Source organism: Lissotriton vulgaris, chromosome 5, assembly GCF_964263255.1.
Source record: "Lissotriton vulgaris chromosome 5, aLisVul1.2, whole genome shotgun sequence".
Taxonomy (NCBI): Eukaryota; Metazoa; Chordata; class Amphibia; order Caudata; family Salamandridae; genus Lissotriton; species Lissotriton vulgaris.
The window spans coordinates 1,031,879,484-1,031,896,513 of record NC_141693.1 but is presented as its reverse complement, the minus strand read 5'-3'; the positions used below and the strand labels follow the sequence as shown (position 1 = coordinate 1,031,896,513).

General features: G+C 49.1%; 1 protein-coding gene across 1 annotated transcript in view; it reads right to left on the bottom strand.

The window, feature by feature from the left end:
• FBXW4 (F-box and WD repeat domain containing 4) overlaps window positions 1–12,782 on the bottom strand; it is an 880,740-nt gene extending 867,958 nt beyond the window's left edge. Inside the window, exon 1 of the mRNA XM_086922659.1 lies at window positions 12,412–12,782. Coding sequence (XP_086778785.1) covers window positions 12,412–12,599 — 188 coding nt within the window. The 5' untranslated portion in view covers window positions 12,600–12,782. The remainder of the gene's footprint in view (window positions 1–12,411) is intronic.
• Window positions 12,783–17,030: the final 4,248 nt, after the last annotated feature.

Below are 17,030 nucleotides of genomic sequence, written 5' to 3'. Positions count from 1 at the left end.
TTAATTATAAAAAGGACACAGATCAGGGTCCAGGTTTATTCCTTTGTGGTTGCAGAAGAGATGTGGTGTTCAGCTGTCATTGATTATAATGTTGTATGGTATGGGCACAGTGAACTTAAGAAGGAATTACAGGAAAGAGAAGCTTAGAAGGGTAAGCAAAAAGGCTGGACAAATGGCCTGTGTCATGTTTTCTCTGTCTCTGGTAAATGGTCAGGTATTTGGTTAGACCCAGTGGGAGGAGCATTTAAGTTCTTAAGATGGCAGCCAGTTTTTATGATGCCAGTCTGCAAATGAGTCAGGTCTTTTTTGTTAGGCCAAGGTGTTCATATGAGTAAGCATAAGCAGGAGGGGCGTGGCTTGGGCGCCGATGGCGATGGTCGCCTGAGAGCTCGGCTCCGGGACTGAGCCCGGAATTATCCTGTAAATCGGAGGCTGCGGGGCACCCCAGACCCCGCATTCCGCTGAGCGGACCGATGGAGACCTGCCGGGGCCCCTGATGGGGCTTGGACGAGGGTTGATCCGGAGTAACACCGAAGTTTGCGGAGTTGCGGAGTGCGACCCAACATGGCGCCCGGACTTCTTTGTCCCCCTGGTCGGACCCACTGACTCGGAGGAGCGGCGCGAGCAGCGACCTACGCCCGGCTTTGCCATTACCGGCGGCTCTGTGTACATGATATCAATTGGATCGGACTTTTTCCAGCGAGCCTGCGCTCGGTTGAGTGACTGGGCGGCTGCCCACGTTATAGGGGACCCCGGGAGCGGACGCCCTGTGACCCAGACGGTGGCCTAACCTTCGACACCGCACCCAGCTACGTTCTCCTGACCAGTCCATTTCCATGGGAGGCACGACACTTTGGCGCCACAAATCGTCAGGTGGAGTTGGTGACCCTCACCCAGGGTCTCTAGCGGCTGAGCGGGCCTGCCCGGCTAGGCGGCGATTATCTCCGCCCCCTCATCGGTGCCCTCGGACGCCGTGGCGGTGGCGTGAGCCGAAGCGGAGGAGTCTCCACAGGCCCTGGAGAAGGGGGTCTCCCATACACGACTTGAAGACCAGTAACCGGGAAGGTCGTGGTCGACATTTGCGCCCGGAGACGCCTACTCCGGGACCTTCACGAAGTGCCCCCGGTGACATGGGGAAACCTAGAGGAGCCAAGGGGACCACCCCGACAGCCTCAGACTCGGAAGCCCAGGATAAGGAGGAACGTGGGGACCCGAAAAGTTCTGATGGCGCACCGATGCAACAACAGTTTGACCGCATCCTGGAGGCGATAGCGACCACGAGATCGGCCCTCCAACAGGATATTGCCCAGGTGGCGACGAGCCTAGGCCTCCTCAGAGCGGACCATGGCAAACTTTCGGACCGGGTCAAGGAAGTGGAGGGCTCGGTGAAAACCTTGGAGCCGGCGCAGCAGACCTTGGCTGCAACGATGAAAGATGCCTTATCCCGAATTGCGTCCCTGGAGCAGAGGGCGGAGGATGCGGAAGGCCGCAACAGAAGGAACAACATCCGTGTAGTGGGCCTCCCAGAAAAGATCGAGGAGGGCGACATGGTGACATACTTGGAGACCTGGCTCCGCGACACTGTGGCCCCGGAGGGGCTATCCTCCTTCTACACTCTGGAGCGTGCCCACCGAGTCCCGGCGCGGCCACCGCAACAGGGACGCGCCCCGAGACCGGTGGTGGCACGGTTATTACACTTTCGGGACAGGGACTTAATCCTTAATGCCGCCAGACATAATGGTCCATTCAAAGTGGCGAACAGTCAGGTGAACATCTTCCCAGATTACACCTATGAGACTCAACGCAAGCGGTTCTCCTTTCTGGCGGTCAAGCGCGAGCTCAGGAGCGAGGGCATCCAGTACTCGCTCCTCTATCCTGCGAGGCTCCGCATCATTGTCGACGACAAAACTCAGTTTTTCGACACCCCGGAGGATGTTTGTGCCTGGCTGGAGCTTTACAGGGCAGGGAAAGATGGCTTCGGCTCCTCATCCCAACAGGCAGATGAGCCGGAACAGAGACGGCGATCCAGGAGGATCAGGAATCGCCGCGGCCGTACAGGAGGGCCCTCAACTGCAGAGACATCATCGGAGCGGAGGGGAGTGTTGGAAGTATTGTCGGAGTTGTCTGGTGCACGGGACGAAGCCATTGTGGAGGAAGACAACCCGGGTGATGAGGAGGCGCCATCGGAATCGGAGGACTCAGTGACTGATAGTGCCCATACACCGGTGATCACACCGAAATCGGTGGAGGACCTTTTGGATGGTCAGGGGTAACGGGGTGTGCTGCCTTATTTTGGGTGGGGGCCCGGCAGGGGGGAGGCGGTTGCCGTCCACTGATGCTGACTTGGAGGGAGGGAGGGGTGGGGTGCCCCTGTTTCTGCCCCGAGAGGGTTTTGCTACTGTTTAGGGCTTGTTTTAGTCCTGGTGGCTCGAGCGTCGAGGGCCCACTGCCTCCGCCCGGCCCGCACCTGGCCCTTAAGGCCTTCCTACGGTGGCGACCGTAGGATTAGTAGGGGGTATTGGGTTGATGGAGGGCGAGGTTTGGATGGGATCTGGATGGTGTAGTTTGGGTCCTGTTCTGGGGTGGGTGGGTGGGAGTTCGGTTTGTTCTTGGGTTGTGTGGTTTTGGTTGGGGAAAATGGCCGCCATCAGTACTGGGATTTATGATGTCTTTTCTTTGTGGGGGCCCGGTCGGGGAAACTGGGCGAGAACAATATGGGACAATGGCTGATGTTGCTAACTTGAAATGTGTTACTTGGAACGTAAGGGGGCTTCACAGTATGTCCAGGCGCCACAAGGTCCACGCTTATTTAGTGCGTAGGGGAGTGCAAATGGCGCTGCTGCAGGAAACGCATCTGACCAAGGCGGAAGGGGCGGCGCTACAGCGTAGATGGCGGGGGCAGGTCTTTTCCACGTCGTACTCCGCGTATGCCAGAGGGGCGCTAATCTGGATCAGAGCAGGGGTCCCCTTCCAAGTTAAGAGAACTGTAATAGATCCGGAGGGGCGCTACGTGGCCATCTCGGGCACCCTGGGAGGGAGGGACCTGAACGTTTGCTGTGTGTACGCTCCTAATGTGGACCAAGTTGCCTTCCTTTCCAGGTTATCGGGCTCGTTGGCCCACTTCTTCTCCGGACCCCTTCTGCTTGGGGGCGACTTTAACTCCGTGGTGGACGTGGATATTGACCGCTCCCATCCACCACTTCCCGATTCTCCGGTTCGTCGCACGGCTAAGGGGCGTCAGGATTGGCAAACCCGATGGGGTTTGACGGACATCTGGAGGGCGCACCACCCTGCGTCTAGGGATTACTCATACTTCTCGAGCCTTCATGAGTTGCATGTCCGCTTGGATGGCTTTCTTGGATCGCCCGAACTGGTTTCGGCAGCGGTCCGATCTGAGTACTTGTCCAGAACCATTTCAGACCACAACCCACTCTTGCTGGACCTTCGCTGGTTCCCCGGGGCGCCGGCGGTGCCCACCTGGAAGCTGCGACCCGAGATCCTTGAGGACAGTGTTTTCAGAGCGGACCTGGGGGACAAGGTAGTGGAATATTTTGCGTCCAACGGTGGCACCGCGAGTACAAGAGCGTTAGAATGGGACGCTTTTAAGGTAGTGGTGAGGGGTTACTGTATTTCTAAGAAAGTGGGCATGAGGCGCGTTATCCTGGCTGACTTAGAAGCAGCGGACCAGCAACTCCGCGAGCTTGAAATCCGCCGCCCTGGGCATCCGGAATTGCAGGTGCGAACGGCAGAGGCGAGGGAAAAGGTAGGGCAGAGGTCGAACGGCTTCGCTGTTTTGACTATAAAGCCTACACGGTCCGATCCATCGCAGAGGGAGACAGATCGAGCGCGTTGCTGGCGTGGTTGGCCAACCCTACGCGCCAATCCCAATTGACGACAAGTATGCGTGAGACGGACGACACCGAGGTGCACACCCAACCGGAGATTCTTAGCTGCTTCCGGCGTTATTATGAACGCTTATATCGCAGTCGCTCCGCGCGAGACCCTGCCCGGCTCGATGATTATCTACGCCCGCTGGAGCTCCGCACAGTGGAGCAGGAAGTGGCGAAGGCCCTGGGGTCCGACATTGAACTGGGGGAGATCCGCGGGGCCATTAAACGGATGGCGAGAAACAAGACCCCGGGCCTGGATGGCCTACCCGTGGAGTTTTATGCAGCTTACGCCGATCTCCTAGCCCCTAGATTGTTGGTGGTCTACAGGGAGGCGAAGAGGCTGGGGCGACTCCCGAGCTCGATGTGTGAGGCGTTGGTGGTTCCTCTCCTCAAACCGGGTCGAGACTCGTCCGACCCAGGGTCTTACCGTCCCCTATCGATGTTGACGGTGGACTATAAAATACTGAGTAGCGTCTTGGCCTCGAGGCTGCTGGGACACATGAGTTCCCTAGTGCATGAGGACCAAGCTGGTTTCATCCCACGGCGAAACACGACTATGAATATTCGCAGGTTGTTCCGTTTGCTAGGGGAACCTTTTGTGGATGCTCCGTCCCCGGTCGTCTTGTCGGTGGACCTAGAGAAGGCTTTTGATAGCCTGGAGTGGGATTACCTCTGCACGGTGCTGCGGCGATTCGGCCTCGGGGAGGGCTTTGTTAGATGGACCGCGGTTCTTTATGCCTCTGCATCAGCCAGGGTCCGAGCGGGTCCACTGATCTCCTCACAGTATCCAGTAGAACGGGGCACGCGGCAAGGGTGTTCATTATCCCCACTTCTTTTTGCGCTAGCAGTGGAGCCACTCGCGCTGCACCTTCGTTCGGGTGCCCACTATACGGGTTTGTGGACGCCTGCGGGCCGGCATTTTGTTTCGCTGTATGCGGACGACCTGTTGCTCTTCCTAGAGGACCCGCTCAACGCTCTAATCGGAGCGGCGGTGGCGCTCACAGAGTTCGGGGAGGTTTCAGGCCTCCGAGTGAATTGGTCCAAGACCTGTCTCTTTCCGGTGCGCAAAGGTGCTCCCGCCCCTACCCTAGATAGGGAGATTAGATGGGAACCCGACTGCTTTAAGTATCTTGGGGTGTTCGTCTACCACGACCAACCCGACCTCCTGGATGGGAATATTGCCCGCAGCATTCGAGCACTTCGAGGCTGCATGGACTTTTGGGCCACGCTGCCGCTCTCGGTGGCGGGGCGGATCGCCCTGCTCAAAATGGTGGCGCTTCCCCGGCTCTTATACTACTTTCGGACCCTACCGATCTGGGTCCCACCGGCCACGTTTCGACTGTTACGCTCTATGGTGGTCGGATTCCTCTGGGGGTCGGGCCGCCGGCGGGTAGCCCTCAAAACCCTGACGAGGCCGAAGGACGAGGGGGGGCTCGCGGTGCCGGACTTTGAAAAGTATTATCTGGCGGCGCAGCTCCAGACCTTCACTCAGGAGATCGCCAGGGAATTCCGGGGCCCGGAGGACAGGAGGGGGACGGGCATGGCCAGGCATGTTCTCTCCTTTATAGCGCTGCGACAACGTTTGGCCCTGCGGGATTTGTCGATGGAGGAGCGGACTGTCCGCCTCTGTTGGAATCGTGCCCACGCCCGAGGCCAACTGAGAACACCGTATGCGCCTGAAATACCGTTGGGGATGCTGACGGCCCTCCCACACGGAGGGGATTGGTCACGGTTGGCGGCCTGGGAGGATGCCGGCTTACAGCTGGTTGGAGATCTGTTTGAAGATGGAGCGCTCTTGTCCTTTCAGGATCTTATTGACCGCTTCGAGATCCCCAGGGGTGATTTTCTGCTGCACTCGGCCATTGTCCGAGCAATCCAGGCACACTGGAAGAGCGGGCTGGAGGAGCCCCCCTTATCTCAAGTGTGCCAGTATGTGATGATGTCTGCGGGCACGGTGAAGGCGGTCACCTGCCTTTACGGCAGGTTGCTCAAAGAAGGGTTGGCTCCTCTTGCCACTCTGAGAATCCACTGGGAGGAGGACATTGGTAGGGAAATCCCGGAGACAACCTGGGACCAATTGGTGAGACGAGCCTGGAAGGGCACACGCAACGCCCGTTTCCAGCTGGTCCACTATTACGTGCTCCACAGAGCGTACCTGACCCCGGTGAAAATTAGGCGATATTTTGCCACAAATTCGGCGGAATGCCCCAGATGTCCAGCTCAGGAAGCGGACCTCCTTCATATGTTGTGGGCCTGTCCGGGATTGTCATCTTATTGGCAGGAGGTAGAGAAGACCCTGGAGGAGGTGACGGGGAGGTCCTTATCATTTGATGCGGCGGTAGGGCTCTTACATTGGTTCCCCCATACCCCCAGGAATAAAATTTCTAGTAAATTTATCGACCTAGGGCTTCTCCTTGCTAAACGGGAGGTGACCAGGAACTGGAAGGCACGAGTTGGTCCGACAGGCGGCAGATGGCACAGTGAGCTTTTGAAATGGGCGGCGGGGGAGAGCGCGCTGAGGTATCAACTAGCTTGGAGGCAGCATAATGAAAAGGCGCAGGAGGCCGCGTTGGAGTGGGAAATGCTAGTGCAGGCCCTCAGGGATTATTGTGCCCCCAGCGACTCTGAAGGTGAAGAAGCGACTCGCCCCGAGTCCCGGTAAACGATTGCACTGTTAGTCCCATTGCTTTCCCCAGGGGTCCCATGGCAAATCTTGTAGCGGTAGCTCCCAGGCGCTGGTGGCGGGGTTGGGGGGGTTTTTCTTATGGTTCAGAAGTAGTTTTTTGAGGGTGGGGGGTTTCTTTTGGGTTTATAGCCTTGTTTGGAAAAGCAGATGACGGACAGTGGATCATCCGGACCAGCTCAAGCTTCCTGCTGAGCCCCCATTGCATTTCGCCGCCCGACCCCAGGGTTGTGGGCCGGATGGCTGTGTACGAAACTTACGGGGGGGGCCAGAGGGTTTTACCGTGCTGATATTGCTTCTGATACAATGCTGGTCGATATTGTAACGATTTACTGATTCCTGCAATAAAAATATATTTAAAAAAAAAAAAAATGAGTAAGCATAAGCATGATGGTAATGTTTTTGGATGTGCCTGAAGATCTGAGACATAGGTATTTGTGTCTGGAAGAGAAGAAACCCAGAGGGAGATTTTTGGAGGGGCAGATCTGAGGGCCCAGTGCTACAAAGGACACAAGTTGTCCTATTCCAAAGCATTAAGGTCCTAAAAACATCTGCCTAAAAGGATTTGTGATCTTGTAGTGAACCAGTGCAGTTTATCCTGTGGTGGCCTATTAATTATTAGTTTTCCTTCTCTTTTTTGCTTCCCAGTTCCACTGTTCTGTATCTGTATTGTTGTGTTATTCATAAGGGGTATGGAATTTTATACATCTTATGCAGAACTAGTGTTGGACTGTGAAATGAGACCATTGTCTGGGTGCAAATCGGATTCCTCCTGTTTTGAAACCCTTTGCCCAGAATAAGCACACTTGTTCACCTCCATTGGTGCCCCCTTCAGTATCTAGAATGAGTCATAAAATAAATACCATAGACTTATCCAAAATGACAGGAGTATGATTGACTAGATTAAACGAGATAAAGCAGATTACAATAAGTAGCATACATAGAGTATTCTCCATAAACGTTGGGTTCAACATTGGTCTATTTACTAGCTTTAATCTGGAAAATGCATCCCTTTTTAACATACCCTCTAAAACAGTGGTCCCCAACCTGTGGCCTCCTCAGCTAATTGGAAAATTAGATAATATGAACAGATTAATAAAGTATATATTATATGCAAAATGTGCAATTGATTTTTTTAATGCACTGTAAATGAGAAGGAATTTAAAATTGAAGACTAAAAATTAAATTAGTATGCTCAGATTGATTTGAGGGAGCAGTGCAAATGCATTAAACAGAATATAGTATAGATGATTAGTGGCCTCAATTGAATTTAGAAAAGCTCCAACCTTCATGTTAAAATGTTGATATAAAATGTATACATGTTTGTGTATTTTAAAAAAAACGTACCATCATTTGTGTGTTTGAATGTTTTTTCAGTATGGTTTGTGTTGTTTTGTGGTTCAAATCATCAACAGCGCTCAGACTTGGGCCCTCGGCCAGAATATAGACTCAGTGGAGTGGTCCCCGGATTTCCATAATGGTTAATTGGGGGTGTGTGGAGGCAAGTTCCAGTAATGATTGATGGGGGGGGGGGGGGGGGGGGATACCCAGAAGTCAAAAGGTTGGGAACCGCTGCTCTAAAATACACCTCATTCAAAACAAAGCAGCTAGATTTACTAATTTAATTTACAAAACAAATTTAACAGAAAATGAATCGATCCAAATATTTATACAGATATAAAGAAACATTAGAAAAAACACTATTTTATACTGATAGGAAGAAACATAAAAAAAAACACTCTTTCGGTGAACGAATGCCAGCAAAGAAATGCCTGGAAACGTCTATTCCAAAACTGCTCCAGGAGATACAACAGCCTACCTTTTGCCTCCGCTTTGCTCATAACAGCCTGGTGGTGCCCAGAATAATGTGAAGGAGCAGAGGAAATAGAGGTTTCGCTGCTAAAGCTCCAAACCTATGGAACAGCTTCCACAGGATGCACTCAACACCTTGGCACCAGTTTTTTCAGAGCCAAACTGACACCCACTTATTCACCCGCATAGCAAGGGAGGGAAAGGGGGGGGGGGGGGGGGGGGGGGCGGTCCGCCCCAAGCAGCACCATTTGTGAGGCGCCCGCGGCCGCGCGGGCCGGCACTGGAGGCCCGTTGCGGCCGCGGAGGCCTCTGTGACGTGAGGTGACCTGCTTCGGTAACTGCAGGCTGCCGCTGCATGCAGTGCACACAAACGCGGGACTTAGTTTTGGCAATTTAAAGACCTACGTTTGCATTGTGCGGCTGTGTCTGCAATAGTTACCATAACCGCAGGTGAGGTCAGGAGTGCATCAGTGCAGCGCTGCCTTAGTCCGTGAGTCGCTCGAACCGTTGTTGAGCCCCCCTCCCCCCTTCTGTCCCAGCCTCGTTCGACGCTCAGACTAGTCCTCCAGGGCCGTCAATCAGTGGTAGCGCGTGCGGTGCGCGCGAGCGCAACTAATGACGGCCCTGTAAGGACACTTTTGGCCAGCCCTCGCCTCGCGACGGTAGCAGTGACGTGTTACTCGCTCACCGCACCTACGCTCACCTCACGTGTCAAGGAGTCGGAGACCATTCTTGCCTGCTTTATACTTGCAGGCACGCACCTTTTCAGACTCAGAATATAATTCATAAGAGGTGAGAGACTGAGAGAATTGTTGTTACTAAATTGAACGGCTCTCTATGTCGCCTTTTTTTGTAACAAGAGTCACGTGATATGGGATTACAAACCTAAGCAGTGCATGTTGCTGAGACCAGCTTCTGCATTGATGCAAAAAAGGAACATCCTTAAATTGCACACTACAGGGACGCAAGGGATTACAATGGCAGACCGAGGTTTTCTTTCAAGGTAAGGTAAGGTATCTGATAAAGCTAAGTACAATACATAAACACAACAGCTTCACCTACTTCAGAGATTTAAAGGGGTATTTCAGTCCCACAAATAGCGCACAAATGTAGACAACGCTGAGGTCACGAGTAACTGCCATTGATTGAATCCCTCATCGCTGAGTCAAGGTGGGGAAGGGGGGGGGGGGTGCGGGAGTTGACAGGGAGGTACCAAACACGCTTGGCAGCCAGAAAAAGAATGTAATCCATGAATAAACTTTAATGGAGAAAACAGATTTTGCTCAAGGCCGAAAGCTATGCATCGTTGGCATCAGCAGCACAAAGGGAGGACATATTTGAATACATGTCGGAGACCATTCTTGCCTGATTTATACTTGCAGGCACGCACCTTTTCAGACTCTGACTATAATTCATAAGAGGTGAGAGAGAATTTAGAACCGTCCTACCTATATTGTATTAGGTGGTTTAATTAGAATGATTGCACGACGGCACCATATTGATGCAGGCAGCTTAGTTTTAGTTTTTTATTTATTTACAAAGAGGCAAGAGCTGCAGTGCCAGCCCAGGCCTGCAGTGCGTCAAGTTGTACTGAGAGGAGCTAGCGTGCAGCATTGGTTACACACACAGAATATGTATATGCATTGTGACTGACCATTCAGCCAGGAATGTGTATGTGTTCCAGCACAGCCTGGGGTATATTACCGCTCAGGTCAGGTGCACACACTACCTCATGCCACGCAATGCATTACAACAGCAGTGCACACTCTTTGCTGTCTGCCGCTTCAGAGTTTGTTTTTTATTAAGTATGTAGCCAGCGACAGAAGGAAAGACCCGACGGCCCCCCTGGGGCCCGCAGGGTCCCACTGTCTCGGAGAGTCTCCTTTTCCTTTAGAACCAGCCGGGCCCCGGAGCAGTGCCCAGCTGCCTTCCCATTGGTCGCCCTGACACATGCCATGATGCTGCACACAAGGACATCATGACTCGTAGATTAATACTACAAGACCACAGATAGACACAGTGACACTGCAGATGGCCACTGTGGGTCTTTAAGGGTTTCCTCCATCCTCTTTGCGAATTCATGCATCATTTGTCCAGGGCTGTTGTCTTGCATTGCTATAGTGTACCTTTCATTGTGCATATTGGTTGTCACTTGTCAGACCGAACTTTTTGGGGAGTGCGTCATTTGCCATCTGGTATGTGGCTACTTCCTGCTTTGGGAACTTCTTGAATACCCCTTTGACTCCATCTCCTGCTAGGTATTATAGATATTTGATTATCTTTGTGTCATTTCTTCCAGTGTGTCGATGAAGTAATCAAATGTTTGTTTCGATGATCGAGTCGGATTACTTGGTGATAATGTTTTGCTTCTTTGTCATGCTTAAGGATGGGGAGGTTGGACTTCCTGTCTTGTAACGTAATGTTTGCTGGTGTGGGCCTGTTGGTTTGCATATCTTGATCATCTTTACCTGTGTGCTTTTATTCCCCTGGCGTTTTTCAATTTTGCTGCGTGGGGTTTTGTGGTTACTCGCCCTGGCTGTTCTGCCTAGTGTAATGGCAAAGCTCTTCCATCTCCACAGTGTTTGTTTCTAGTCAGTGGAGTCCAGTGGTTGCACCTTGAGCAGATGGTGAGGATCTTCCCAATTCAAAATGGCTACCCCAGTGGCTGCAACATGTCTGGGGCTCTTCCCATCTTAAAATGGCAGCTATCAAGGAATATGTGTCTGCCTGGGCTGGGCCTCTAGTCTCTATTGGATTCTTTGTGCTCTGCAGAGGAGCTGTGTCCCGCTCTGTTTGGGCGGGAGACCTTTCGGGCCATGTACATGGGCATTTTGGATGCACTTTTCCTTTTGTGATATGCCTGCTCAGGATGAGAGGCATTTGAACACTCATGGACCGTTGGCACAAGGTTCTGGGGTACTCCACTCATTCCTGACCTATGTGGCCCAATCTGCATAGGCTATGGACGCAGAGATACCGCAGTGTATGTGCATGTAACTTGCATGATCGAGGTAACTATTAGCAGTAATACTACGTGTCTCTCGGACATCTTTCAAGTGCTCACCATCCTTTTTCCCCCAGCACCCCTCCAAGGGGTGGCAATCTGAGGGATAGCCCCGGGCGCCAAAAGCTCTAGCTACGCCCCTGCACTTATTCCAAACGACTGTGCTCACTTTCAGCAGTCCTGCCTCCAACTCGTTCAGAAACTCTACCGCAATGCATCTCACCGAACTTGGTAACGTTTGTTACCTACTGAAACGTTGGCGATAAACACTATTCATCACGATAAAGTAAAAAAAGGACTATTAATATAAACCCAACTGCCTCCTTGCACACCTGTAACCTCTCACCTTAAAGTTTTGAAGAATGAATTATACAAACAAAACATGCTGAACCACCAAAAATAAAAACTTGCAACTACTGCGTACAAGGCATAAGAATGCCAGCATTCAAAACTACTCTGCATCACCAACAATACGTACAATTCACACCACTGTACATGTTGTAAACACCATAACATTTAACCAACAGTGGCGTATAGTCCAAAACTATAATATAAAGGGCAAGGTCATTTCGAGGCAAGGGTTGTGAATTTATAACTGTTCGTTGGCTTTCATCGAAACAAAAGTTCTTCGTACAGCTGAAACGATTGGTAGAAAAATAACATGGTAAAAATATTATTGAAAGAAGGCGTCCCTCTCTAGAAGCCAATAAGGAAGCAGCACGGTGAGCTGGCAGATCATGTGGTCAGCACGAAAGCGCAGGCGCAACTTTGTGTTTATCTTTTACCTTTTGATTACGTAAATAACTTAGGTTACGGCAGCTACGTAACGAAACTTCCAAACGAACACGAAGGGATCCGTACAGTCTACACCGCAATGAGCGTAAATCCTGCACGGAAACGGGGTGGAGCTATTGAGACCTGTCATGGACAAAATCCGAGACGTCACAAAACAAATACGGGGGAAACTCACAATGGTTTTAAGATTTTCTGTATCACTTAAGTTTAGAAAACGGAGCTCTTACGTGTCGGTTCCCTGAACGGTAAAGCCGGTGTTGATACACTCCTTGGCCAGCTTCCTCCACACGGCGTCCCTGCTGGTGACATGATACAGCCTCCTGCAGGTTCGGCCCAGCCGGCCCAGAGCCGGGGGGTCGAGGTAGGAGAAGATGAGCAGCAGCAGCTCCTCCGGCAGGCACAGGAGGGACGGCATGTCCCCGGGGCCCTGTGCCTCCCTCCCTCCTCGGCTTCCCGGCTCCGGGCGGCCGCGGTCACCTCGGGCCTGCCTCTGGTGGCGCGGAGGTGTGGCCGGTGATGTTGCTTGCGCCTGCTCTCCCTTCCCATGGTGTTTCCCCAGCCGTTTTAGAAGTAAGCCATCATAATCAGAGGGAGCATCAAAGTCACATGGGCCGGCCGCGGCTCCCGGCCTGCCAATCAACTCGGGGTATATCTCCTGAAGAAAGCTCAAAAATAGGCGGCAGCAAGCAAAGTAATATACTTTGCGTTAAGGAAAGAAGAGCCAGAGGTACTTTAGGAAAATGCGAGGATATGTTGTGTGGGCTAAATGTGAAAGTGCACCATATTTATAACATACCCAGTTTATGTTATAAATATGGTATGCCTACGGTGGAAGTATTTCAGAGGTAGTCTATGGAACTATATTGAAAATGAATGCTATAGTGAATCTTCAAATGTTTTACTTCGAATAATCTCGCCTCATATATGCCAACGTTTGAAAATAGGAAAGGGGGAAATTTATTTTCCCAATTGACTTAAAACGAAGTAGGGAACATTTTTGTCTTCAGAAAGCTGAATGTAATCCATTTGTGGCTTTACAGTTCATGGTACTCTCACTCGAATTGACTCTTTTGCGAAGTATGTATCCTAATGTTCCTTTTGATGGATACTTCTAGCTTAAAAATCCTACCAGTGTCATTGGACCAATGCGGGGGTGCTGCCATCAAAGTTTCATTACTGAAGTCATAAGGATTCTGGAAGAAAGTGTCGCACAAAGAATAAGTATAGCAAATGAACAGCACCATTTCAACAGAAGAGTGATAACAGTGTGGAATTTAGCCAGGGCCTGTTTTAGTGGCACCATATTTGACAATTTTCATTGACACCCACTCCTCCCAGACACTCCAGCATGAATTCCTTCACTACCACATTCCAGTGGTGACCCTCATTTCTAATTAGCACCTCGCTCACATTTATTTCACAGCTTTGCTTATCCCAAGGAAGGCTGTCACAGCGCTTTACATCACAAACAAAAAGAGGCAATGAGTCATAATAATGTGTACATCAATTTGTAGGAAATGTTACTAAAGACAATGAGGACTACAAAGTGTAGGAGTCATGTCATCTACACTGGTAGGCATTATATGTTAAGAGTGCTTCGTCTGGAGAAACAACGGGGCAGATTACATTTTTACCATGCACTGTAACCAAAGTTACTGTGCTGCGATGCATGAAAAGGAGAGCGAACAAGAACACTACATCTACAAAGACATGGTGCTGTTGCTCTCTAGTGCTGTTGTAAATTAGGCTGCCTTGTGCCAATGCATATACCCTTGTACCATAGTGCAAGGGTGTGTGTGCATGATCTAAATATGGAGTTCATACTGGAACTAGACCCTTCCAGCACAAACGTATATGCTTTGACAAAGTTGGAACAGTTTGGGGAAAATAAATCTTTTCTCCAACGTTATGCCTGCTTCGAGAAAATGTAAGTGTTTTTTAATGCAAATCCCTTTCTGCCAAAGTTAGTAGAAAGGAATTTGTGTCAAAAGCCATGGGTAGTTGCATGGGAACGTCCATGTATCTTGCATGGTTTGTACCCGTGGCATAAAATAGCACATAGTGCTACTTTGTGTTACTTTAGCGCTACTGTCCAAGGCAATTCAGGTTTTGCGCTGGAAAAAAACCCTCCAAAATAGCACTTTGCACTAGGTTTGAATCCCTTTTTTTTGCAAAACAAGTGCAACGTTTTAGTCAATTTTCACCATAAATGCAGGATTTGAAACATAGCACAATGATTGGGGTTGTCATACTAATAGAACTGTATTAATACCCAAAGGAACTCTATTTAGCAACATTAGAATAATGAAAGATTGAGGGTAGAACAGAATAAGCTTCTAAACTTTTCCCTTCCAATTTTCATGCAGCGCTTTGATGCCAGTTCGTAGTTCAATGCTCTATATTAGATGGATTGTAACTTATGAACTTCAAGTAAAAAAATTATCTTTGTGATAAAAGCAGTAGTCCACTGAGCTACCTAAATAATAAAAAACAAACTGTGTACAGCATGTCACATGTTGTGCTTTGCAGTGCGAACATTAATCCTCTATGTTACTTTATAATGGTTAGAAACTTTTATTAGACAAATCACAGCTATCTCCATCAAGTGAATTAACCACCAGAGTTATGCCTTTTAATAATCCCCTCAAAAATGCAGAGCACACACAGATCTATGCACGATCTTTGCAGGCTGGTCTTATCTTGCCTCATATGCTTTAATCACAAGGAGGGTGTGAGAGGGTTTAAGGAGTACCCCCATTTTTACGGGTACCTGCCTAAGAGACTATGCTTGACTTCCCAGAAGTGACTTAGTCTGAAAATCAAAAGAGAGTAAGTCCCTGTTGTATTGCTACTTGAAGTATTGCCTAGCAACTGGGGGGAATTCTATGTTAGAACTATGATAATTGAACTAGGAATGTACTGGTCACTTGATGAAGTCTGTACAGAGAAGCTGGATGTACAAATACGAGCTCCAGACAATAAATTGGTACATACACAAATTGCCTACGTGTATTTCTACATAACAAATTGGTGACGATTTGTCTGGAGCTGAATCCACGTAATTCTACAATTTTACTGCGATTGACCACCTATTTTTTTTTTGGATATACAATTCTTCAAGACTTCCTGCATTCTGCTACGATTACAAGACTTCCTACAACAGATTTTACTACAGTTTTGGATCGACAGGCTTACTACGGATTAGATTGTCTCATTTTTCCTTACTGGATTTTACTTAAAAATCGGAAATTAGAAGCCTTGATTGTCTCGACAGTGTCCTTTGCTTCGGACCATTCTACTATTATTGATGCTGTGGGTCTTGCCACCAACGGATACCTGTTGTTTATCGTGGTGGTTCAAGTTACAGCTCAGTACAGATTTTTTTAACAGCGTGAGTTGTTTACATGTAACGGCTTGTACGTCAACCGCTGTTGCTGCTGCTCGAGCTCTCGATTGCTGGTGGCTTGGAGTTCTTCATCAGACTCTTCGTTGGAACTTCCATTCCGGAGCTTCTTCCAGCGTCTTCTGTGAGTGTTCTTACGTCACTACAGTCACGTCTTAGCGTCACGCAAGGGTCAAGGAGCGCGACCTTAGGTGACATGTACGTGCCTCCATTTTGTTTTTTGTACATCCTGCAGTGTGCGCGGAGAATCTTTCACAGCAAGCGTTCAGGTACCAGCTGTTTATCATGACGTGTACGTGCCTCCTTTTAATTTCTTGTACATCCTGCAGTGTGCACGGAGAATCTTTCACAGCAAGCATTCAAGTACCAGCAGTTTAATTATTCCTTTTACGGATTTTTCAACGATACTGACCTCGAGGTACATTAACTCTTTGGCATACTTATTGACAAATTTTTTTTTTAATCTTCTTGTGCACAATTTTTACTGTTCAAGACAAGTGACTTCTACAGTTGGGCACTTGTGTGTACTAAAGTACCTTACTACATTTTCTCATCTTCATACACTATATTACTGTGCAATCTAATGTTATTATTGTATTCAGATTTTTAACATTGTTCTAGTCTAAGTCTTACTTACCTTATTAACATGGCAACTCAGAATTTTTCAATATCTACCCCTCATTTCTTTGGACCGTCAGGTGCTGAACCTACCCTTAAATGGTGTGAATGGAAAGACTACTTTTTAAATTATATTGCTGCTATTGATGAGTCTGAAAAAATGCATGCAGCACAAAAAAACGTATTTTTATTACGTTCACTTGGCCCTTATGGTTTAAAAGTTTATAAACAAATGTCGAAAACACCTGTTGTAGGAGATACCAATGTTTTTCTTGCAGTCTTAAAAGATCTTGATTCCTATTTTGCTCCTAAGGTGTGTATAGGAATAATTAGGCACACATTTTTCCAACGCAAACAACTGGCTGGAGAAACTGGTGACCAATATGTAGCTGAGTTAAAGAAGCTTGCCATGGATTGTAAGTTTGGGAATCATCTAGATAATTTTATACGTGATCAGATTGTTATGCATTCAAATAACCAAGCTATCCAAGATCGTTTATTGGTGAATGGTGATTCTCCTCTTGTTGACATTATCAGCATTGCTTGCAAAGGTGAAATGTCAGGCAGGTGTGCTAAAGAATTAATTGACAAAAGTAATAACTCAAGTGTTTTGGCTAAAGTTAGTAACAAAGCGGTTCAAAAGCAGCATAAACCTCAAGCCAGAACAAATATTGTAAGTACATTTAAATGTTATAGATGTGACAGTAGAGACCATTTGGCTCGCAGCTGATCCTGTCCTGCATTAAAACAGAAATGCACCGATTGCAGCATAATGGGCCATTATGCCAAAGTTTCCAGAAGGAAAAGGGTTGCTTTTGAATATGT